This window comes from Macrosteles quadrilineatus, unplaced genomic scaffold, assembly GCF_028750875.1.
Source record: "Macrosteles quadrilineatus isolate MER2022 unplaced genomic scaffold, UCM_ALF_1.0 Scaffold_9__3_contigs__length_116548681, whole genome shotgun sequence".
In the NCBI taxonomy this organism is placed as follows: Eukaryota; Metazoa; Arthropoda; class Insecta; order Hemiptera; family Cicadellidae; genus Macrosteles; species Macrosteles quadrilineatus.
Window position 1 is genome coordinate 50,477,727 of NW_026542602.1, and position 20,655 is coordinate 50,498,381.

The 20,655-nt window shown below is 36.8% G+C and overlaps 1 protein-coding gene across 3 annotated transcripts in view; it reads right to left on the minus strand.

Annotated features, from left to right (window-relative positions):
* LOC129002238 (uncharacterized) overlaps positions 1–20,655 on the minus strand; it is a 28,297-nt gene that overhangs the window by 3,186 nt on the left and 4,456 nt on the right. The window contains exons 4-14 of one of the 3 annotated variants that reach the window (XM_054429898.1): positions 19,354–19,458; positions 18,253–18,317; positions 17,513–17,642; positions 16,725–16,841; positions 13,554–13,624; positions 12,256–12,376; positions 10,933–11,768; positions 9,895–10,482; positions 8,463–8,657; positions 5,855–6,391; positions 3,597–4,849 (exon numbers count right to left, since the gene is read on the minus strand). In XM_054429898.1, coding sequence (XP_054285873.1) covers positions 4,319–4,849; positions 5,855–6,391; positions 8,463–8,657; positions 9,895–10,482; positions 10,933–11,768; positions 12,256–12,376; positions 13,554–13,624; positions 16,725–16,841; positions 17,513–17,642; positions 18,253–18,317; positions 19,354–19,458 — 3,296 coding nt within the window. In that variant the 3' untranslated portion in view covers positions 3,597–4,318. Of the gene's footprint in view, positions 1–3,596; positions 4,850–5,854; positions 6,392–8,462; positions 8,658–9,894; positions 10,483–10,932; positions 11,769–12,255; positions 12,377–13,553; positions 13,625–16,724; positions 16,842–17,512; positions 17,643–18,252; positions 18,318–19,353; positions 19,459–20,655 lie in introns of those variants that run through there. The other 2 variants (XM_054429897.1, XM_054429899.1) reach the window with 2 other exon arrangements.

A 20,655-nucleotide genomic window follows, 5' to 3' on the forward strand; every position in this document is an offset into this window, starting at 1 on the left:
TCCAACAAGATAGGCATTTTTCTGAAAAAGAAAGTTAACACAATATATCTTCTTGTTGTAAAATTTTTAATAAGCTCTATTACCAGTCTTTTTTTACCCAGAGAATTGTATTAGTATATTTTATATGAAAACAACCAAATAGCTATTTTGAGTGTCCAATCAAAAGTGCAAAGTGTATATAGTTATATAACTCATGTTCCAAATTCTAAGGAATATTTAAAGGATCTGTCCGTTAAGCTATTATAACTAATAAATCCCTTAAAACTATTTACTGCTCACTCACTTTTTCTAATACGGCTTGACAAAAAACCGTGTTATGTTTTATGTTCTTTTATTGTGCATCTATCAGCACCAAGACTCTTTTTCTCAGGCAAGTTAGCTAACCCTTTAAAAAAAATTCTTTACTGGCCATCAGTTTCCTTTATTGCACTAAGTAACTTACCTCTTGCAGTTGGTTGATGACGCCCAACAACCCTGGAGCATCCGTTTGTTCAGGTTGTTTGTCAGTGTTCAGACTGAGTGGGGCTTTACCTCCCTGCATTGAAGGTTGCATTCCAAACACATTCGGTATCTCTCCCTCTTGCATCCTTGTCTTTTTCTTCTTCTCACCCCCGGCATCCTCAGGTGTCAGGTGCTCCCGCCCCCTCTTTCTGGAAGCTTCAGTAGGGTCAGCTTTGGGGGTGCCGATCTCGCCCTGCTTTTTCCTAGCATCCTGGTTCCCGGAGGAACCGGCTTTGCTGGGAGCAAGGTTCGGGAACTTGGCAGCCCACGCCAGCCTCCTCTCACTTCTTGTTAGCACCTTTTCTCCTTTGGCTAAAGCTTCTGCTATTCTCCGTCTTCGCAACTCGCTCCTGGAAAGTCGTTTTTTTCGTTCCTTCCCAGTCTCTGCGAGCTTGCCGTCATCGTCTGATATCAGTAGACTTTCCTCCTTCATTGGGGTCAGATTGTCTACAATTAGTCTAGCAATAGGAATGCTTTCGACCTGTCGGCCACACTCTTCTTGCGCATCAACAATGGTTTGGTTATTTTTTTGGTTTTTATCAACATCCATATTGTTCCCACGAGTACCGGGTATCTAAAGGTCCACCTCCCCAGTGACCCGATTAGAGAGGTAAGGGGTACATACGACTGGGTTCCCCCAGGTTCCCAGAAGGCTCCGTTAAAGACACTGAATATTAGGCCCCCAGTGCCACGAGACTCTCAGCACGGATCGCATTACACCTTAGTCTAGGGCCCGCAGTAACTTGACACCTCACCCAAGTGACGTGCCAAGATTCCGGCATCAGCATTCTGTTTAGGTTTGCCGGGACTGATAGGGCTGCAGCCCCCTACCAGGGAGTCATTCGGGACTCCAGCCTAGAGCCGCCGGGATCAGCGTATCAGGGCCACGAACGTGAACGGTGCAGCCATTGGCTACACAGGGCAACACTTAATTTTTGTACTGCCCATTCCCGGACGGTCTTGAGCACTATACTTAGCGCCCCTGGGGGTGAAGGTGCTTCCTGGTTTCCATATAAGCAGCTCTCTGGCTGTCCAGGGAGCACCCGCACCCCCTTGACCCCATAGTTTTGTTTACCTCTACTTTCTTTTCCTCCAGCAGCATCTCTAGTTTACCTTTCCTTAGAATTCTGACTTTTAGAAAGTTGCTGGTGGTGTTTGCAAAATGTAGATTTTTTGCGGACAGACTAGCTTGGAGGCTTTGTAATATGTATAGTTATGTTAAGTTTTGTTTCATTAGTTTTAGCGAATTTCCCTATAGGGAAGTAGCTATTACCGTAGGTCTCATGGTAAGACTTAGGCCCGGGACCGATTTACTTTTTCATTTTAATGTCCCCAGAGGCCAAAAACACCATTCGTTCAAATTTTTATATATGTATATATATATATATATATATATAGATTTATATATATATATATGTGTCCGTGAACACGATAACTTGAGTAATTTTTATCCGATTTTGATGAAATTTGGTTTGAAGGTGTAAGGCGGGATAAACTTGAATGAGTTCGCGATCCAGCATGATCGGACCATGGGAACAGGGTTTTATGGGGGGTTTTATGGGGTAAAAATTGGTTTTTCTCACTTTTTACCCTCAAAACACAAAATTTCCCAATTTTTCTCTAAACCTTCTTAAAGAGCTTAAAAAAACAAACAATTCAGTATATCAAAGTGTTTTTGTACGGTTATTGGTTACGGAGAAAACTAAAAAAATGGTAAATTTAAAATTCCCATGTTATTCTTATGGAGAATATTGTAAAATGTTGTAGTTTGCTTGTTTATGGATATATTTTGATCAAACTTGGCAAATTTATTTATTTTATAGTAAGCTATCAATATTTTACTATAAACACACTACTTTATTAGTTTCCTTGTAGCAGAAAACCTAGGTACTCGTTAAACCTAATGTTATTTAAATAGATCAATTGAAAATCAATTCGGCCAAATGGAAATTCGCTTAGACGGCAGGTTTGCTGCGGCGGGGGTATTTGTGTATTGTGTTGATTTTAGGTTACATAATAAGTAAATGTAATCTAAATGGAAAAGAAGAAAAATAGGTAAGTGAGGTTAGATACGATATTGAGGTAAATGTAGATTTAGGTCACTTGAAAATTAGAGGGGTACCGGGTACCCTTAACTCCAGAAACAAAATACTTTTGTAGGAAAAGTCCAGTTGATCTAAAAAAATTTAAAAATGATTGACTATACCATGTTGCTGGACCTGGATTACAAGAGATTCTTACTTAAAGATAATTGATTCTTACTTCACGGTAATGATGCTTGTTAACAAATATTTTGTTGAGTAAATCGTGATAGTAGGGTATTGCATTAAAATCTTTGCTAAGAATTTAGAACATTGAAAATGACTGCATTGCAACATAGGTGATTGCAAGAACACTGCATGTACAGTAGACCCTCTCTAATCCGGCACTGCACCACTCCGGCACTCCAGTAATCCGGTGTTTTTTTTTACAAGAGGTCTTCCGCGATCGCGAGCAAAATTCTGACTATCTCCCGCGGCCGTGTAGACATCATTTTCTCCCGCGATCGTGAAAACGTCGTTTTGTGCGATCATTGTAAAATCATGAACATCTCCCGCGGTCACGGAAAAGTCATCGTCGTCATGTGCGATCGCAGCAAAATCATGAACATCTCCCACGGACGTATAGACGTTATCATCGCCTCCCGCGGTCACAGAAACGTTATCGTTGTCTTCCGCGGTCGCGGCAAAGATTTTATCATCTCCCGCGGCCGTGTAAACATCATTGTCTACTCCCGCGGTCACGGAAATGTCATTGTCGTCATGCGCGATTGAAGCAAAATCACGAACATCTCCCGCGGACGTATAGACGTTGTCATCGTCTCCCACGATTTTTTTTACGTCTTTTAATTCCATTTTAAATGTTTTTATTGATTACATTCCAGTAAACCGGCAGTTTCACTAATCCGGCAGTACCACAGTCCTATATCTGCCGGATTACTGAGAGTCTACTGTACACTTCCCGTGTTATAGTTCTATCCAAGGTTTGGTTTAATGATTGATTATGAGTTTTTAGGTCTTATTTGATTTTGAGTGATAAAGGTAAATAACAAAATCTGGCCCATAAGTAGTTCTATATTCAAACATACTAACAAAAACGTAAATCACAAGACATTTTAATTTACATAGAAAATTACAACTAAAATAAACCATGTGCTATTTGGACAATTTACACACACTATTTAACCAAAAATTTACTTTGAATTAATATTTAGCTTAAAACCAAGTGCATGTTGCTTTTAAAACCAACTTCCATTGTAACATTTTATTATGGGCTACTATGTGTACATCAAATTTTAAATTAAACTAAAACTTATCATCGTAGTATTTTTACAAATTGGCATAGAAAAATTGGCTTTATAAATTGGCTAATTTATAAAGCCAATATTTACACAAATTATGAGACTCTTAATGCAACTTCTTGTTGTTGGTGGAGATGCAGTCATTGAGAAAATTTAAGGCACAATTCACTATAAATAAGTTTAAAACTAAAGTACTTTTTTGGTAAAAATTTCAACAAAGATCTAAACTAATTCCAATAGTTTTTTTTTAATCACCAGTAAAAACCTTTGTCATTAAAATCTCACATTTTTCTATTGACACAGTTTCATAATTGATGTAGTATCAAGTTTTGCGCAATTGTATGAGTCCAATAAAATCACACTAAAAATATAGAAGTAGAAAAGCAAATCTGAATACTATACTTGAAGATATGGACATGAAAATGCTTACATAAAAAGCAACAATTTAGAATCGCTCATGCCTATTAGGTACAAACTCTACTTTATTTTCCTCGCTTCTTCCTCAATCATTTCTCGTATTAATGTACAAGCAATGTCAGAAAGCACAGTGAAGCGGTTTAAGGTTGTTTCACGAATCGAGTGGAACAGACTCTTCCTGTTCTGGTACTCGAGAAACTTTTTGTGAAAGGGAATGATGGAGAGTTTAGCTTTTGTATGGTACGACAACAGGAACCCGTTCATGCCGAGAGTCTTCTTGTTAATCTCAGCTACACTGCATATCACGTTAGGAATAGTTACCAAAAAAATATAATGACCTTTAGCCAACAGGAAGTTTATGAGTTTTTTCAGCATTTGATTAAACGCTACAGGTGGAACATCCGTGAATATGTCATTGACACCACACATCAACACACAAAAGTGGTTCAGTCTTTGTCTTTCCGAGTAGAAATTCATCACGTCAGTTAGCAGATGCTGCATAGTGAAATGGTCTTCTCTGCAATCTTTTCGTCTCGACCCCCCAAACTGTGAGCGAGCTCTTTGCAGCATACTATCACCCAGGATCGATACCTAAAAATATATAAAACTAGAATCAATCATAATTTTAATTTTATGAACTGAGCTAGAACCACAAAGAGTTATTAAATTTTGGTGAAAATATTTTTTTATATTTGAACAACCAGGAAGGAAAATTTCTACCGAATTTAAAGGCAAATTGAAATTAGTTGTTGTATGGTATAAAGGATTAACAACTAAACTGTACCATCCGTATCTCAGAAATTATTAGATTTAGAGAAAACAATAAGAAGGGAGAACTTCAATAAATTTTTTATGACATTAGGAAATACTAGCAGCCTGCATTACTTCGTGACTTCAAAATACAAGATATATTTGATATATAGTTCATAAGATTGAAAACAATTATTTCTCTCAATATCCCTATTATTTTCATTGCGTGCGTGATCTCTTTGAGGTATCTTGGACAAAATACAAATACTACCGAAACATACTATGAAAACACAAAATCTAACGCGTCATAAATATTCAACTAAAAGGCTTTACCTTCGTCAGTGCTGCTCAAATCGCCAGACAACGAAATCTCGGCTGAAGTAACATCGTTGAAGTTAAAACACATAACACACACGAACAATACAAATATTTGAACATTTTACAAAAACGATCAGGCCTGTCGTACTAACTGCAACGGTTGACATGTTCCCGTTCCGAGTAAAATTCCGACAGTACACAAACGTGGTTACACCATTTGAGCTGCATTGACAAAGGTAAAGCCTATTTTTAGTTATTATACAGCTCAGGGGCTAAAATATGGATTTTAAAATACTCAAGTCAAGCTAAGTACGTTCCAAAAGAAATGTTAAAGTTAACTACCATACTAGAAAATGGCGGTCATAATAAATGAAAATCATGTTTTTCAATTTTAAAAGAAAATAGTTGAGGTTATCAATCCTTTTAATGTTCAAAATCTAATAGTTTCCGAGATACCTATGGTGGCACAGTTAAGTTGTTCACCCTGTATGTGTATAAACTTATGGACAACTATTGAAGTTAACTTACCTCGGGGACGATGTCAAGCTGTTTCGTAAGGTCTATAACTTGTTCCTGAGATGTGCCTTGATTTGTAGGGGGTTTTATAACTCGCCCTGCCTGAGATGTGCCTTGATTTGTAGGGGGTTTTATAACTCGCCCTGCCTGAGATGTGCCTTGATTTGTAGGGGGTTTTATAACTCGCCCTGCCTGAGATGGGCCTTGAGTTGTAGGGGGTTTTATAACTCGCCCTGTCTGAGATGCTCCTTGATTTGTAGGGGGTTTTATGGCATTCTCTGAATTTTTCAACTTGAGATCTGGCATCTTGCTGCTTGTCGTTGACGGATTATTGTTGGTAGTTTCAATACGAGGCTGTTTTTGCTGAGGAGCATCTGTAGTTGAATCAGCCACACGTTTATGTTGCGATTGTTCTGGTAAGTGTTTAGAACTAGCTCTGTTCTCTTCATTCACAGTTCTTTGGCCTGATACAGAGGGATTTTTTAAAACATCCTTTGGCGACATTTCACTTTCTGGATTTTCTTTGGTTTGATTGTTTGAATGAATGAACTGAAACATAAAATAGCCAAAGATATACAAAACCAAACATGCCACAGTCCACAATATTTAAACCAAATAACAATTACAAATCAAACTGAACATTATATCAAGGATGAAAATACAATTTATTACTGTAGGTGACAGTTTTCTGGCGCATTCAAAGAGAGAACATAATCCATAATTTCATGCAACAGAAATATGACAGTTCTGATTTTACTTCTAGCAAATTTCCCTATATAGGGAAGTAGCTATTACCTAGTAGCTGTATGTGGCACGGTAAGATTTAGGCCCGGAACCGATTTACTTTTTCATTTTGATATCCCCAAAGACCAAAAACACCATTCGTTCAAATTTATATACATATATATAGTTAGGCTATATGTGTCCACAAAGCAATAAATTGAGTAATTTTTGCCCGATTTTGATGAAATTTGGTTTAAAGGTGTAAGGTGGGATAAACTTGAATGAGTTCGCAAAACAGCATTATTGTACCATGGGAACGGGGTTTTACGGGGGAAACATGGTTTTTCTCATTTTTGACCCTCAAAACATAAAATATCCCAATTTTTCTCTAGATCCTTTTAATAATGTACTCTCTTCAGTAGACTTGCTCATCCCAATGAAATATTCGTAAATTTTGCAGTTACGGCGAGCCGTTTTGTCAAAACACACGCTAATACAAACAGGAGTGTTTAACACAAGTTTAAACTCATCATAATAAATTACAGTCGGCTACTGTACTGTATAATTATTGCTACAGATTTTGCAATAAACGTATACAAAATGTGATTATCCGAGGTCCGATTATCTGAGCCGCCGGATAGACCAAGACAAATACAGTACTGTATATAGCCATTTGTTCCAGGTCCACAGTATTGATAGCCCTGCAAATGTAGTTCCACAAGTAATAAATTGATTGTTGGTAGGAGTTTGTAGAGAAATATATTTTTATCATAAATCACTTATTACAGTAATATAATAAACCGTATTCTCCAGTTTCAATAAGTTTTTTGTCTAACTATAACCTATAATTTTTACTGCCGTGTTATCCGAATTTTTGACTATCCGAGGTAGTCTCGGTCCCGTTTAGATCGGATAACCAAACTCTATTGTACTGTGCCGCTAAAAAAATTCACAACTGCCGATGCGGACTAGTGGGAGTCCGGACAAGGCCGATCCGGATGAGCGACATTCTATACTGTATACAAAGTGTGATATAGTATGGGATTTCCATGACCTTTTGACTATTTCCATGCCTTCCCATGACTATCCCAGACTTTCCGGAATGTGGACACCCTGTTACATGGAAAAAATGTAGTTCGGATTCCACTATTAACTGTAGGTACCTTAGTTGCCATTGGCTGTATGGGCTATTAATTACAGCAGTGTCTAAGGAACATGTCGGCCATAGTCACTAACAAGACTACAGGATCGCACCACTCATCCTTCACTCACATTTGGGTTAAAATATGCACATAGTGGCGTCCCAATCTTATAATTGATATAATTAATTGATTGAATAAATTCCACACTAGAGCCTGATGATAGCACAATGATGTGCTGAAACATAGGTTGCATATAAACAACTTTATTTGAACTGTACAATTGGAGGGGTTTAAACCGTTGTTAGTTCCTAACTAGTTCAGGAGCATTTCTCATGATGTCTAAAATATCTATTTCATTTTTTGAAATAGGTTTGCAGCCTCTTTCAACATTACATTTGTCCTCATGGGCCCAAAGGTCAGTGAGTTTATCAAGCAAAGCAAGGGGTGAGCCACTACAGGACAAGAATTAACTGCATTTTGATATTAGTGGCAGTACCATCACATCACTACCATGGATTCATAGTCCGTAGCCATACCAAATGGGCCATCTGTTATCATAAGGACTTAAACAACCGAATATCTATAAAGGACCAATGTCTATAAAGGACATACTCAAGATTACTGTACTAGTCAGACTTAAAAGAGAAAGGGAGGAAGAGTCAGATAAGTTATTTGCGTTGGCTAACGAACATACTTTCTAATACTGTAAACAAACTGCATGAAACTAAACATTAATAAAATTTTCTCATACTTACATTCTGCAACTGTTCGATGATGGAAGATAACACACCTTCTTGAGGAGAATCGTTATCAACGGCAGTTTTCTCAGGGATAGTAAGAGGCGGATAGGTTATTTCAGATTCTTGTGGTTCAGCATATATGTCTTCATCCAATGAAAATTCAGATGGATAGTTGCCCTGTGTAGCATTTTTGTTTGTCCCCTGGATGAACTAGAAACAGATAATCACTATTATACCATACAAATTTGAAAAATAACTTTTTTAAAGGGCTGCTGTTTGATTATGCAAAATTAATTTATTGGACATCATACCACTTATATCATGTAGTGGATATCATACTTGTATACTGTAGTACGGTACTTGTATGTAGTGGATATCATACTACTAACGTTTTTGGAGCCTTCAAGTAGGTAACAAAACACAAAAAGTATTCAAACAACTTGTTTTCGTACCAATCAAGTAAATTTCCAACAAACTCTACATTTCCAAACTATCTTTCTGTACAAAACATAAATTAAACAATCATGATGTCTCGCAAGATAAGTGTTTAGCTGGAAGAAAAGCTAACACATGTCTTCTTGTTGTGTGATTTTTAATTATACTACTGTATTACAAAATTTTTGACCATGAGAATTGTGTTTGTGCATTTTATAAAATAAATCAAATAGCTATTTTGAGTGTCCAATCTTTTAAGTACCTGCCATAACTCATGTTCCAAATTCTAAGGAACATTTAAGGGATACTGTTCAGCTGTTTAATTTTAATATGGATTGACACTCATCAAGAACTATGATTGCTTTAATATTGTCTGGAGTCTTACATGATTCTAGTATTCTGCCTATGGTAAGTCTTCTACTAAACTATTAAAAATAATTAGGGCAAATAGCTAAATGATAGCTAAATTTTCATACGACAAACAGAAAGTGTAAACTACTATTATGTCTTGAAAAATTACTTTTAATACATAATACGTAATAACGTGACGATTCTTAAATATTCATGATTTGATAGTTTCTACGAGGTGTTCGTGGTATAGATTCAGTCTATCAAAAGTGTGCTCATAGAAGCCCATTTTGCTCACTGTCAAAACAAATTGTACATCTGAAAACTTCTTTTAATAACATAAGAAGCACTGAGGAGTGAATATTTTTTTGAACAGGAGTAGATTTCAGCTAGCTTACTAGAGAAAATCAAGTACAGTGACTGATATATATACACAATAAAAGAACACGAAACGTAAAACTGATATTTGGTCCTAGGACTTCAGAGGTATTTTCATACCTACTCTTCAAAGAAGTCCTACATCATGACAAAATATCGTGTTATGTTTTATGTTCTTTTATTGTGCATCTATCAGCCCCAAGTTCAGCTCAGGCAAGCTAGCTACACTCCTTTCAAAAAATTCTTTACCAGCCATCAGTTTCCTTTATTGCACTAAGCAACTTACCTCTTGCAGTTGGCTTATAACTCCCAACCACTCATTGCCTTGAGCATCCGTTTGTTCGGGTTGTTTGCCACTGTTCAGACTGAGTGGAGCATTACCTCCCTGTATTGAAGTTTGCGTTCCAAACACATTCGGTTTCTGTATCGGCATCGACGTTTGCATCATACTAAGAGCGTTCTGTATGTTCGGAGGTCGAAGAAACCCAGAGAATGTTTGCGGCTGAGAACTTCCACTCTGAGGATGAGAATCAGTCTGATTACCTGACAAGTTTGCAAGCATTTCTTTGGCGTTTCCATCATTTAATTTAGACGGGTCTGCAGTCCAAAAATGATTGGTGCCATATTTTTCTTTTAGTTGCTCCATAGTTTTGTTTACCTCTGCTTTCTTCTCCTCCAGCCGCATCTCCAGTTTACCTTTCCTTATTTGTTTTCTGAGAATGCGACTTGGATTGGGAGTTGGATTAGGGTTAGGTGTATTCTTGGATGCTCCACTGGGTTCTCGTAGAGTTGAAAATGACACCGGGAGTTTTGAGGATTCATTTTTTTCATTTCCTTGGTCCCTTTGCACGTTTTGACTACTTCCAGAAGTATTCTGCAAAGAAAAATACTAGTAAAATTTTTGCTTTACTTTTTTACTTAAGAGAATAAGAATCTCTTCTCTATTTCAAACATAAACTGTGGTAGGATATTAACAATGTTGAACTATAAACAATACGGGAAACATCATGTATATTGTTGTGCAGGTTGCCACATTTGTCCTTGCAGCCCTCAAGAAGGCTGCGCTTCAATTACATTTTACTTGATTTTTACATTAGATAAATTAGTATAATATTAACAAAATGAAAAAAAGTTAAAATCTAAAGAGCGTGTTGCGGGTTCTGATTTTTTAGGGCAGTTAGTATTGCTGAAACAGCTCTTTGAAATACAAGGCTTCTGGGCCTTCCGTACTGAACGGTGAACATAGAATGGAGTTGTATATCATGCTATTATTGGTTAAAAATGTTCATAGTGTATAAGTGATAAGAGAGGTGCATTAACTTACATGTGTACCGGTCTGAGGTGTCAGAAGCGAGGACTGCACTGCCAAATCATACGCTGCGTGTAACATGGATGAACCCTTCACAGTTTCAGAATGGGCCTTTTTGCTGTTTTTCTTAGTGAACGAACTCAAATTAGAAAATATAGTGAGCTTACGCAAAAGAGGAAAATAATCACACTTGGGTATTTTTGGTGCGTCTGGAAAAAAGAATCTTTGGGGCGATGCATTATTTATGGTACTGAGATGAAAATTGATCAAACCTCCGTGATGGTCGAGGGAACAGTACGACGGATATTTCCGTGCATTTCGATTCTTAGATGGACAAGGATTCACTTGTGAACCGGTTGTAATCTTCTGATATGCCTTGACGGGATAAAAAAAGTTTGTTGATTTTAAATACGATACGATGTGAGATTCTTCGGTTTTCAGTCCGCGATCAATCGCAACATCGATGAACAACCGACATCGGTCCAAATCAAACAGATTCATCGGCAGAGGGTAGTCGTAAAGTACTCCGATTTGTGTCGGGTCGATTGACAATCTTTTTATGTAATCATCGACTAAAATTAGAGTGGATATATCGTAACCGTCTTGCAGAACTCGTTGGCAACAGTCAAAAGCAGCAGACTGGACCTCGCTAAAGAATCGAAGACAATCGTTGCATGAGGTTTTGGAGTGTCTGCATTTGTATTGATCATAGAGTTGAAGACAAAACAATGCAGTCGAAACCATTTTCCTGCTGAATGTCTTCGCTTCGCATCCCGATGGAGGGCGGATAACGAAAGACACAAACAACGGGTGAGCCAACAACCACTGAAGCATCACCAAACAGCGAGTCACTGCAACAGAAACACACTTGTTAACATCACCATAACACACATCGAAACACACTCTCACAACACTCAATACAGTAGTAATCTCTACCATTTTGGTACTGTAAGTAATTCATGAAAATACATCCAGGCAAGCATGTTCCTTGAAAACCATTTTTCTCAGCTTGTGTGCATCGAAGGGAAAATCTGCACATACTTTTGAGATAAAACATGAATGTATATAAATATAAATAAATAATCACATTATGGTTGATAAACCATGATCTGCTGTGTAATAAAAAGTTTTATCTTTGTTTTTGTTCTATTTCATCCGGTTCACCTGCTCGTGTTTTTATTTGACGAGCCTATTGAAAATGCCTACAAGTACGAACAATACCAACAGAAAATTGATGACAAATTAACTGTCGACTGAGTTATTACTCATATATAATTAAGTGCATCAACAGTTAAAAGTATAAATTTTGTTAAAGCAAACATTTTAAAGTTTACTTACCATCAGCATCGATTCCCTCTCCTAACTGTGGTAAGAACGGAGGATATTGATTATCTTGAGTGAGGTCGACTACATTTACTGGAACTAAATCTTCCTTCTCCGCGGCCTTGACTACGGCAATCTGTCAACAGACTCTGGGTTACAAGGGTCTTCAGGCCAGACATTTGAACTTGGTTCGGTCAAAAATGACGACCTTCGAGTCTCAAATGAAAATTGAACTAGGGAAATATTTACTCTTGAAATTGATAAAATATTATCATTGTGGTCACCGTGAAATTGTTAATATCAACATGAACGTCCCCCGTGGTTGCAGAGAAACCGCTAACGTTTCCTATGGTAACCAACACGAAAGTCTCCTGCAAAACAAGACGAAATTGTAAAAATTTCTGTGGTGACAAATTGGGTAAGCTCCCGCCAATGTAGAAAAATCGTGAATTCTGGATCGCACAGTATTTCAGATGCTTTCTGCAAGAATAATAACATGGCTTGAAAACCAAGCCATTTGCATAGGCCTACTTTTAATGTAAATTACTCAACCCAAGCTTGGTCCAAACATTATTTCTGGCCCGAACTTAACTGGGGAGAGCCCTAGACTTTGACTCCTATGAGTAATACAATGCAAGGTGACAAACATGACAATGGTGCATATTTTTGAAACGACAAAGGTAATAAGACCGATTATTATCAAGTATAGGTGAGCACAGTTTAAGACGTGTGACATTTCTTATGATTGAACTGACAACTTTTACATTACTGTCAAGCTGTCTTCATTGTAGTCTGTGTTCAAGTAAAGCTTGTCCTGTGGAAAAAATATCCTCTCTCTTGCAAACCTTAACTATAGTCTGAAGGTCTGCAGGCTAATTTTGTACTTCGAGTCGGGTCAAAAATGACAATTGGTGAACATGACCTGCGATCTCAGTGTAATTGTCTAATTTCGATCATGCACCTTTTCTGACGCTTTTTGCGAACTCTACTAAAAACAATGTGACAAACAGCAAGAAAAGGCAAACCTAAAATCTAGGTCAACGATAATTTTTCTGATGTGTTCAACAAAATAATGTATCTTGGTAATTTTAAAACAGCAATTTTTAGTTTCATCAGCTTTTTAGTAAAGCCAGTAACAAAATACCTATTCACGAGTGAAAATAACTCCAAAATAGTTTACTTCCTGCCTAGGGTACATCATTAAAATCTTACCTAAATTAAGTTTCTGATCCTCCTAATGATACTCCAACTCTTAGTCACAATAATAATCAATGGTCATGCTCTATTATAGTGACAACAACAGTCATACTCACCACTTCTGGTGCATCGTTATTTATGATTTCTTCAGCTTCCGTGATCAGTTTACGAATTCCTAAAGCTGCTCCTAAAACAGTCCAGTGAGGTTTAACTTTTTTGCCTGCATACTACAGTATGCGACAATAACTCATAAAATCTTAACACGTTCGCTGCGGCCTGCCAAATGGCAGCTCCAGTGCAGCGTCGAGCGGACCCGTCTGGCTTTCAAATATTTCAGTCTGACGAATGGTAAAATGGCGTGCGGTGAAGTGTGTGCTGATTTTAAATTCAAAGATTTAAAATCCGCGCCAGGCAATGGACAAGTCAGTCCAACATGACGTAACGCGGAGGAATACTACACTCGAACCGTGTCGCGTGCAAACGTCTCGTCGTCACTCGTGGCTCAGTACTCGCACAGTCAACATGTGAAGTCGCGTTTTGTCGCTGGTGTAGGACGAATTTATTAATATCTTATTTCGTAGCTCGGAAATTAGCGTTCGGGCGGAAATTGTACGTGCATCAAACGATCGCAATTGTCAAAATTTCGCCGAATTGCATTTGGGGGTGTGTTTTATTAGTATTAAGTCGAGACAGTTGAGATGCCGGATTGATTGTTCGCGTTCGTGATGAAAATTCGTACATGCATCATATCGATAGCAAATGTCAGTTTCTAGCGAATAGTGGGTCGTCGTGAAGGTATTTTCAATTGAATCATTAAACGCCAGCTCGAAAAAACAAGAATTAATAAGTCCTACACCAGAAAAAACCGTGTCGTGATATTCCGCTCGGTCAGACAAAAAGTCACAAATCCACGAGTCAGTTTTTAAATGTTCGGTACGCGTGAATCTTCGTCGGAATGAATGTGTATGTGTCGACATGTGTACGTAAGTAAATGTTTGTGTTATTTGTGTTTTAGTATTAAAATAGTCTTGCCAATCTGCCATTTTTTCACATGTTCCACTAGCTTTACAAGTCAGAAATCATGTCATAGTTGGTCTGAAAATTTCATGTTTCATTTGGTATACCTTGAGCACATGGTCGCAATTCAGGATGAAAAATGTTTAATTGAATTTTATCACGTTATGCAAAGAATTTAAGTTACATTAGTAACTATAGTCAATTGGAAATTATTTATTAAATTAAATTGAAATGGTCTATTATTTTTAAGAACAATGATTGTCTGTGATATTATTATTTTGTGTTCTATGTAAAGTCAAATTCTATCACCATCAGTATTATTATTTAAAACGTTTGTATCTCATGTGTAGAATAATTTTTGAACAGTGTTACATTTTTAAATAGTGAGAGTTTGATTGTGTAACGTAAATGGGGGTAACAGAGTGCTCGGTCGAAGGCTAGGGTTGACAAAAGGTCATGAGGATAGACTCCCATTAAATTCATAAACATTAAATACTTAATAAAAATTATCAATTAATCGACTCAGTGGTCGATTGGCCCCGTTGCATTGATCAGCAAGGAGTGATGTAGATCACAAACTACATAATAGTCCCTGTTTGATTAAATTGTAAACTGGCCAGTTTGATATATACGAACATCCTTGGGGAGTCTGGTGGCCTAAACTAAATAAATAAAATCGTCAAGGCTAGGTTTTCCCGAGACTCTGCAGTTTTAGAATGTGGCAAACCACCAAATTTAACTTGCAATCAACTCTCTCGCTCTCTCTTTCAAAATATTATTAAATTGTGCACAAAAAAGATTATTACATTGTTTATATCTGTTACTTGTACCACAGCTCAATTCAACTCATTACATAGCATTTTTACAAATCATCATCTTATCATTATCCTGTGTTTTGTATTATATTATTAATATTATACTGGTAAATTTAAGAGTATTGGTTTAACTGAAGAAGTATACAAAGTATACACAATGAGTGTTGATGATCACATTTTTTAATATCAAGTTGGTGAATTCATGAATAATCGGCTTAACCGAAATCCAGTGTATACAAACATCTTGAAGTCATACTTTGATAAATAGTTTCTGAACAAACTGTTTCATAAATATTTTCAATCAATATTTTAATATGTTATTATTTGCAGTATTACAGTTTTACAAAGAAAACAATTCACATCACAATCTTTCATCTGAACTGACATTTCAATTCATAGAGTGTTCAAATAAACACATCCATTAGTGTTAAGAAGTGTTAGAATTAAGCTGAAGAAGGTGTGAAGGAGGACAACATATCAGACCTCTCACGGTCCATAAATCGGACTTCTGGGATGTTTAATTACAGGGCCCACACTTAACATCTTTAACTCCACTGCGCAGCTCTGTGATTGTAATGTCCTCAGTAGTTCAATTAAAATTAAATTAAATTCATTAAAACCCCACCAGGGGGCAACTTTTTGTTATACTCACACCTGTATGAAATACTTAAATTGTATTACATAAAGGTGTGAGGTGATTTTGCTTGATGGAATGATCAATTAAGTAAAGAGTATATTTTGAATATAAGTGAAGATTCTCTTTTTTTCTTTACAAGTGCTGTGTTAAGACGAGAGTTTACGTAGTTTGCTGAAAAACTCACAGGTAGCAGCACTGTCTGGAACCAGCCGGTCTTATTGTATTGCCAATAGGAGTGAGAAAAATGGGACAAGTTGATTTCTTAGCTTGCCAGAAGGGGATTTTATGGGGAAATTTACTACCAACCTACACCATAATAAAGCACACATTCCAAGTTAAACGCAGACATTAAAATAAACGCTCTTCACGGTGTGCTGCTGTGCAGAAATTTAATGAAATGTAGACGATTTCGGCACTCACGGGTGAGTGTTCAGCGTGGCAGAATGGAGCTAGAGCACTCACCGGTGACTGGCCCGCAGCGAACGTGTTAAAAGAACCTAAATCTTTACTTTTAGTTTAAAAAACATAACATTGTTCAAACAAGATTTCCAAAGTAGTGAACTGCACAAATTAGTACCTATATGTTAAATATTGTGTCAAAAGTAGGGTTTTACAATCACTGTGAAACAAAGACATTACCATAATTCTAGATTGCACGCCCTAGTGGATTTCTCATCCTTAGAACCTAGCTGCTTCAGGTTTTATGTAAGTGATAATAAAATGTTATGCTAGAATAACTAAATTTTTTGTGACTGGCTCTGGATATGTAATATAAGATAACACTAAAAAATACTGGACTACTATGAAAGAGCTCTTACGGTGCAAAGTCCTATCGTTCGGTCCCTGAATCAACAGATAGATGGGCCCCTCGCTCGTCGCCTCTGGTGGCAAATCATCCGCCAAGTAAGGACTACCCTTAGCACATACTACAGCACCTGCAATCATCAGACATTACTTTTTTTGTCCTAGGACTCTAGAGACGAGTTAGGGATTGTTTTTCAAATTACTTCAGGCTAGACCTAAGGGATGCGGCATCATCACTTTGATAAAAGCCATTGGTGATTTGGTGGGATTTGAATCCGGGACCTTGGGGACCTATGTCAGACATAGAGGTAGGCCTAGTTCAAGTTTAGCCTGTTGGATAGCAGGCTGTCCAATTTCAAGGTCATATGTTCAATTTTGATTTCCTTACTAGTAAAAGTAAAGAAGTTCAACCGATTGTTAAGAGTTGGTTAAATTTAAATCCCCACAAAATACTTTATTTTTAAAGGTTATGAGTTATTTGGTCAAGACGGCTATATGCCAGTTTTTTTAGAATTTTGTAATTGATAGGTTTAACAGAAGGCTTACCTAACTGAAAGAATTTTAAGAACTAGATCCTTCTTTAGTAGTAGTTTTCTATGTTCTTGTAGTTTTTGGAAATATGAAGAAGATTATGCTGTCTAAAGTAGACAACATAAAGTAGACATTTTCATTTGCTTATGTCAGAAAGTTAAGCCTGCAGTATTGTAAAAGTAACAAAGCCAACATCGAGATATCAAACAGTTGGAAAGCCATTGGAATACCTTAGGAGATTAGGTAGGAAATTATAAGTTTTGTTACTTACCAGAAGCACAGTAGAGGTCTCCTTTGATGATGCCTTTAGTTATCAAATGACTGACCACTGGTCTGATCAAATCATGTATCTCATAATCATTCTTCATAACATCTCCCCACGATCGTCTGTTCAGAGTGTGCTGCAATAAGTCATGGTAAATTTCAGTTATTTTAATCACACATATTTTTTTCTATTTCAAATATATTTCTTTGACGAAGCTGTTTAAACATTTTTATTTTGAAGTAGGCCATATACATATTTCTGCAGTCAAGTATACTTATACATACAGCAGGCTAGCGAGAGCTAAATTGTCAATATATTTTTTTTATTTTTATCCCCTGGAGATTTTAATTTTAATAAGTTTTTTTTAAGCCCTTGGCTTACGGAAAAGGGATCCAGGCAGTTAAAGGAAACAAAAAGTTCACAACACGATTTGACATTTCGCCCCTTGATAATTCTACTACTTTTTCTGAAGAAGCTCCTGGAACTCTTGTTATGTATCCATTTCATCTTTCATTAATAATATGGTAAATGAAAAAATGAAATGAAAAATTATTTATTTACCCAGGCAAAGTTAGGTAGTTAGTAGTTGTGGTAGTGGGGTGAAGGGTTTAGTGGCCCATAAACTTTAATTATTTCTTATCTTTTTAAATTCCTCTTTGTCAATTTTTAGATAAAAAAGCATTTTCTAATTTATTTTGTAAAAATGAAAATGAACAACATATAGTAATCTTAATGCTAAAACGTACCTTAACAATTTTCTTTTGGGGCTCCAAAACTTCATCAACAAGTGTCTCAACAGCACTAATTGCTTCTAAAAGCAAAATAGAAACAGACTTATATTCTATTTAACACAATCATGAATTATTTTGGGTCGTGCTTAATTTACCCAGTAAACTGGCCCATAAATGATTTTGAATGAAGATTACAGAATGGGAAAGACTAAAGAGTTAAAACTGGAACAATAAACGGAAAACATTAGAAGATTTCTTTGTCACTGACAGCATTTTCAATTAAGAAAGGTGAACTGAGGAGGGTTTCTAAAAAAAAAAAATACAGTCAAGCTTCAATTGAAGGAACACTCTCTTCAACTCTCCTTTCTTCGTCGGAAATGACAATAAAATATTTTAATGTTTTGTTTGTGTACTTGTTTTTCGTTTCTTGTACCAGTTTGGACTCCCACTCATTAAGATAAGCCTCCTGGATGAAAATCTCTCTTGTGCTTGTGGTTACCTTTAAACCGATAAATGACTTTTTTCATTCCAAAACTCAAAAAGAAGTTGTATTGCATCTTTTATAAGGTACATTAGACAAACAGTGATACAACTATTCCACTTTGGACTCTATGCCACATAAGACGTAGTTTCAGATATTCTTTCCATTCCTGAATTATTATTTAAAGATCTCTTTCGACCTAAGATGATCCGCACCGGATAATAGGGGCTCTAGGGGTTTAAGGTACCCAAACACTTCTAAAGAGTCTAATAATCAATCTTAATACCTACTTAAGAGGTTATATTTAATTTATCGTGATATCGGCTATCGTACGTATATGATATGGTAGCCTACTTAAGAACTTTTTAATATAAATCCTAGCTTCTGTTAAAATTAATTTTGTTGTAGGGCCTATATGATCTTGACGAAGAAAAATATGTACAATGACATTGTAATAACATTTTAAATAGGAGTCATTTAAATTCAAAATGGGTTTCAGTGTCAATAGCAATTATAAAAATAAAAGCATTTCCAAATTATTTCTTTGTAAGGCTATATATGATTTTTTAATTTTGATTTCTAAGACAGTCTTTACATGTTGTTAAAACACTAAAAAAAAAAGAATATATACTTACTAGCATATGAATCAAGAGTGTTTGCCTGAACTTGTAGTAAGAGTACTTTGCTAGTAGTTGAAGTTCTTTCAGAAATATCACCTTCCCTGATACAGGCAAATCCATCTGGGGACCGAGACATAAACACATTGAGAGTCTATTCACTTATTCACAACTCAGAATTTGGGTCACTTAACACTTTTAACAGCTTGTGACGCATAGCGGCACGCTATATTTTTTATAGTGTGTGCCGTTCGCGAAGCCGGGCTGCATGACTATCTCGTTGCCTGCCGCGACTGCATCAACGCGCTATCCCCACCTTCCTAGACTCTTGTCCTCTCCTCCTTCTTGCTCTACCAACCGTCAGACGAAAAGGAAGCTGGAATTCGCCGACCCGGACTCTCACGTTATGGATAAGTCTTTTACCATAGCTATTTAGGACTAAAAATAGAAATAATGTCTGGCTAAGTTCAGGAAACAAGCGGGGAGCCCTTCTGGCTCGCCCGACTGGTGAAATGTAGGAAATAAAATCTTAGCCGGGTTCAACCTTCTCAATCCTGTTAATTTAATCACATGTCTCCAGAATGTAGCTTAGCAATTATCAATCAAATTCATACATATTAGCCATTCAGTTTTCAATTTACATATTATTCCCCTCACTCATCAATATTAGTAAGAAATTATCCAAGTTCAGTTCATAGTTGGAAGGATAGGTTAATATTTAAATAGTTAGTTCCATTAGTGCAAATCAAAGCTGGCTAGGCAAGTGTTCTGATCTGGGTAAAAGGTCTCCGTCCCTCTGGTCCCCAGCAATCTTCCTAATTTTATTGGTAGCAGATTCAGCACGCTTATATTAAGTTTGGTCCAGACACACCTATTCCTAACCTATTAGCATTACCCTGTTTATTCCCTCCTGATTACCCGAATTCCCTCCTCCATACCATATCACCCCAATAAACGGCCCCCGGCTACAAGCTCTCAGACTCAGGCTAGGGACATTTTTAGCCGCTTACTGCATCATTAGTGAACAGAATGACACTATTTGCAGCTCTGTAGCTGACTTGTACGCTACGCAGTGTTTAAATTTTTTTTAAATTATTGAATCTGCCGCCATGTGCAAGATAAGGTCAGTGTTAAGTTTTTTGCTTGCAAGAAACATATCTGATGCCGAAATTCTTCGCCAGACTGAATGTTATGGGCCTATTGCAATATGTGAGGGTAAAGTGCGGAAATGGGTTATGGAGTGTAAAAAAGGCCGTGTAAACCTTTTTTCCTTTTATTTTCCTGTCTGAAAAATCTGGGTATCCATCAAAAACACTATTC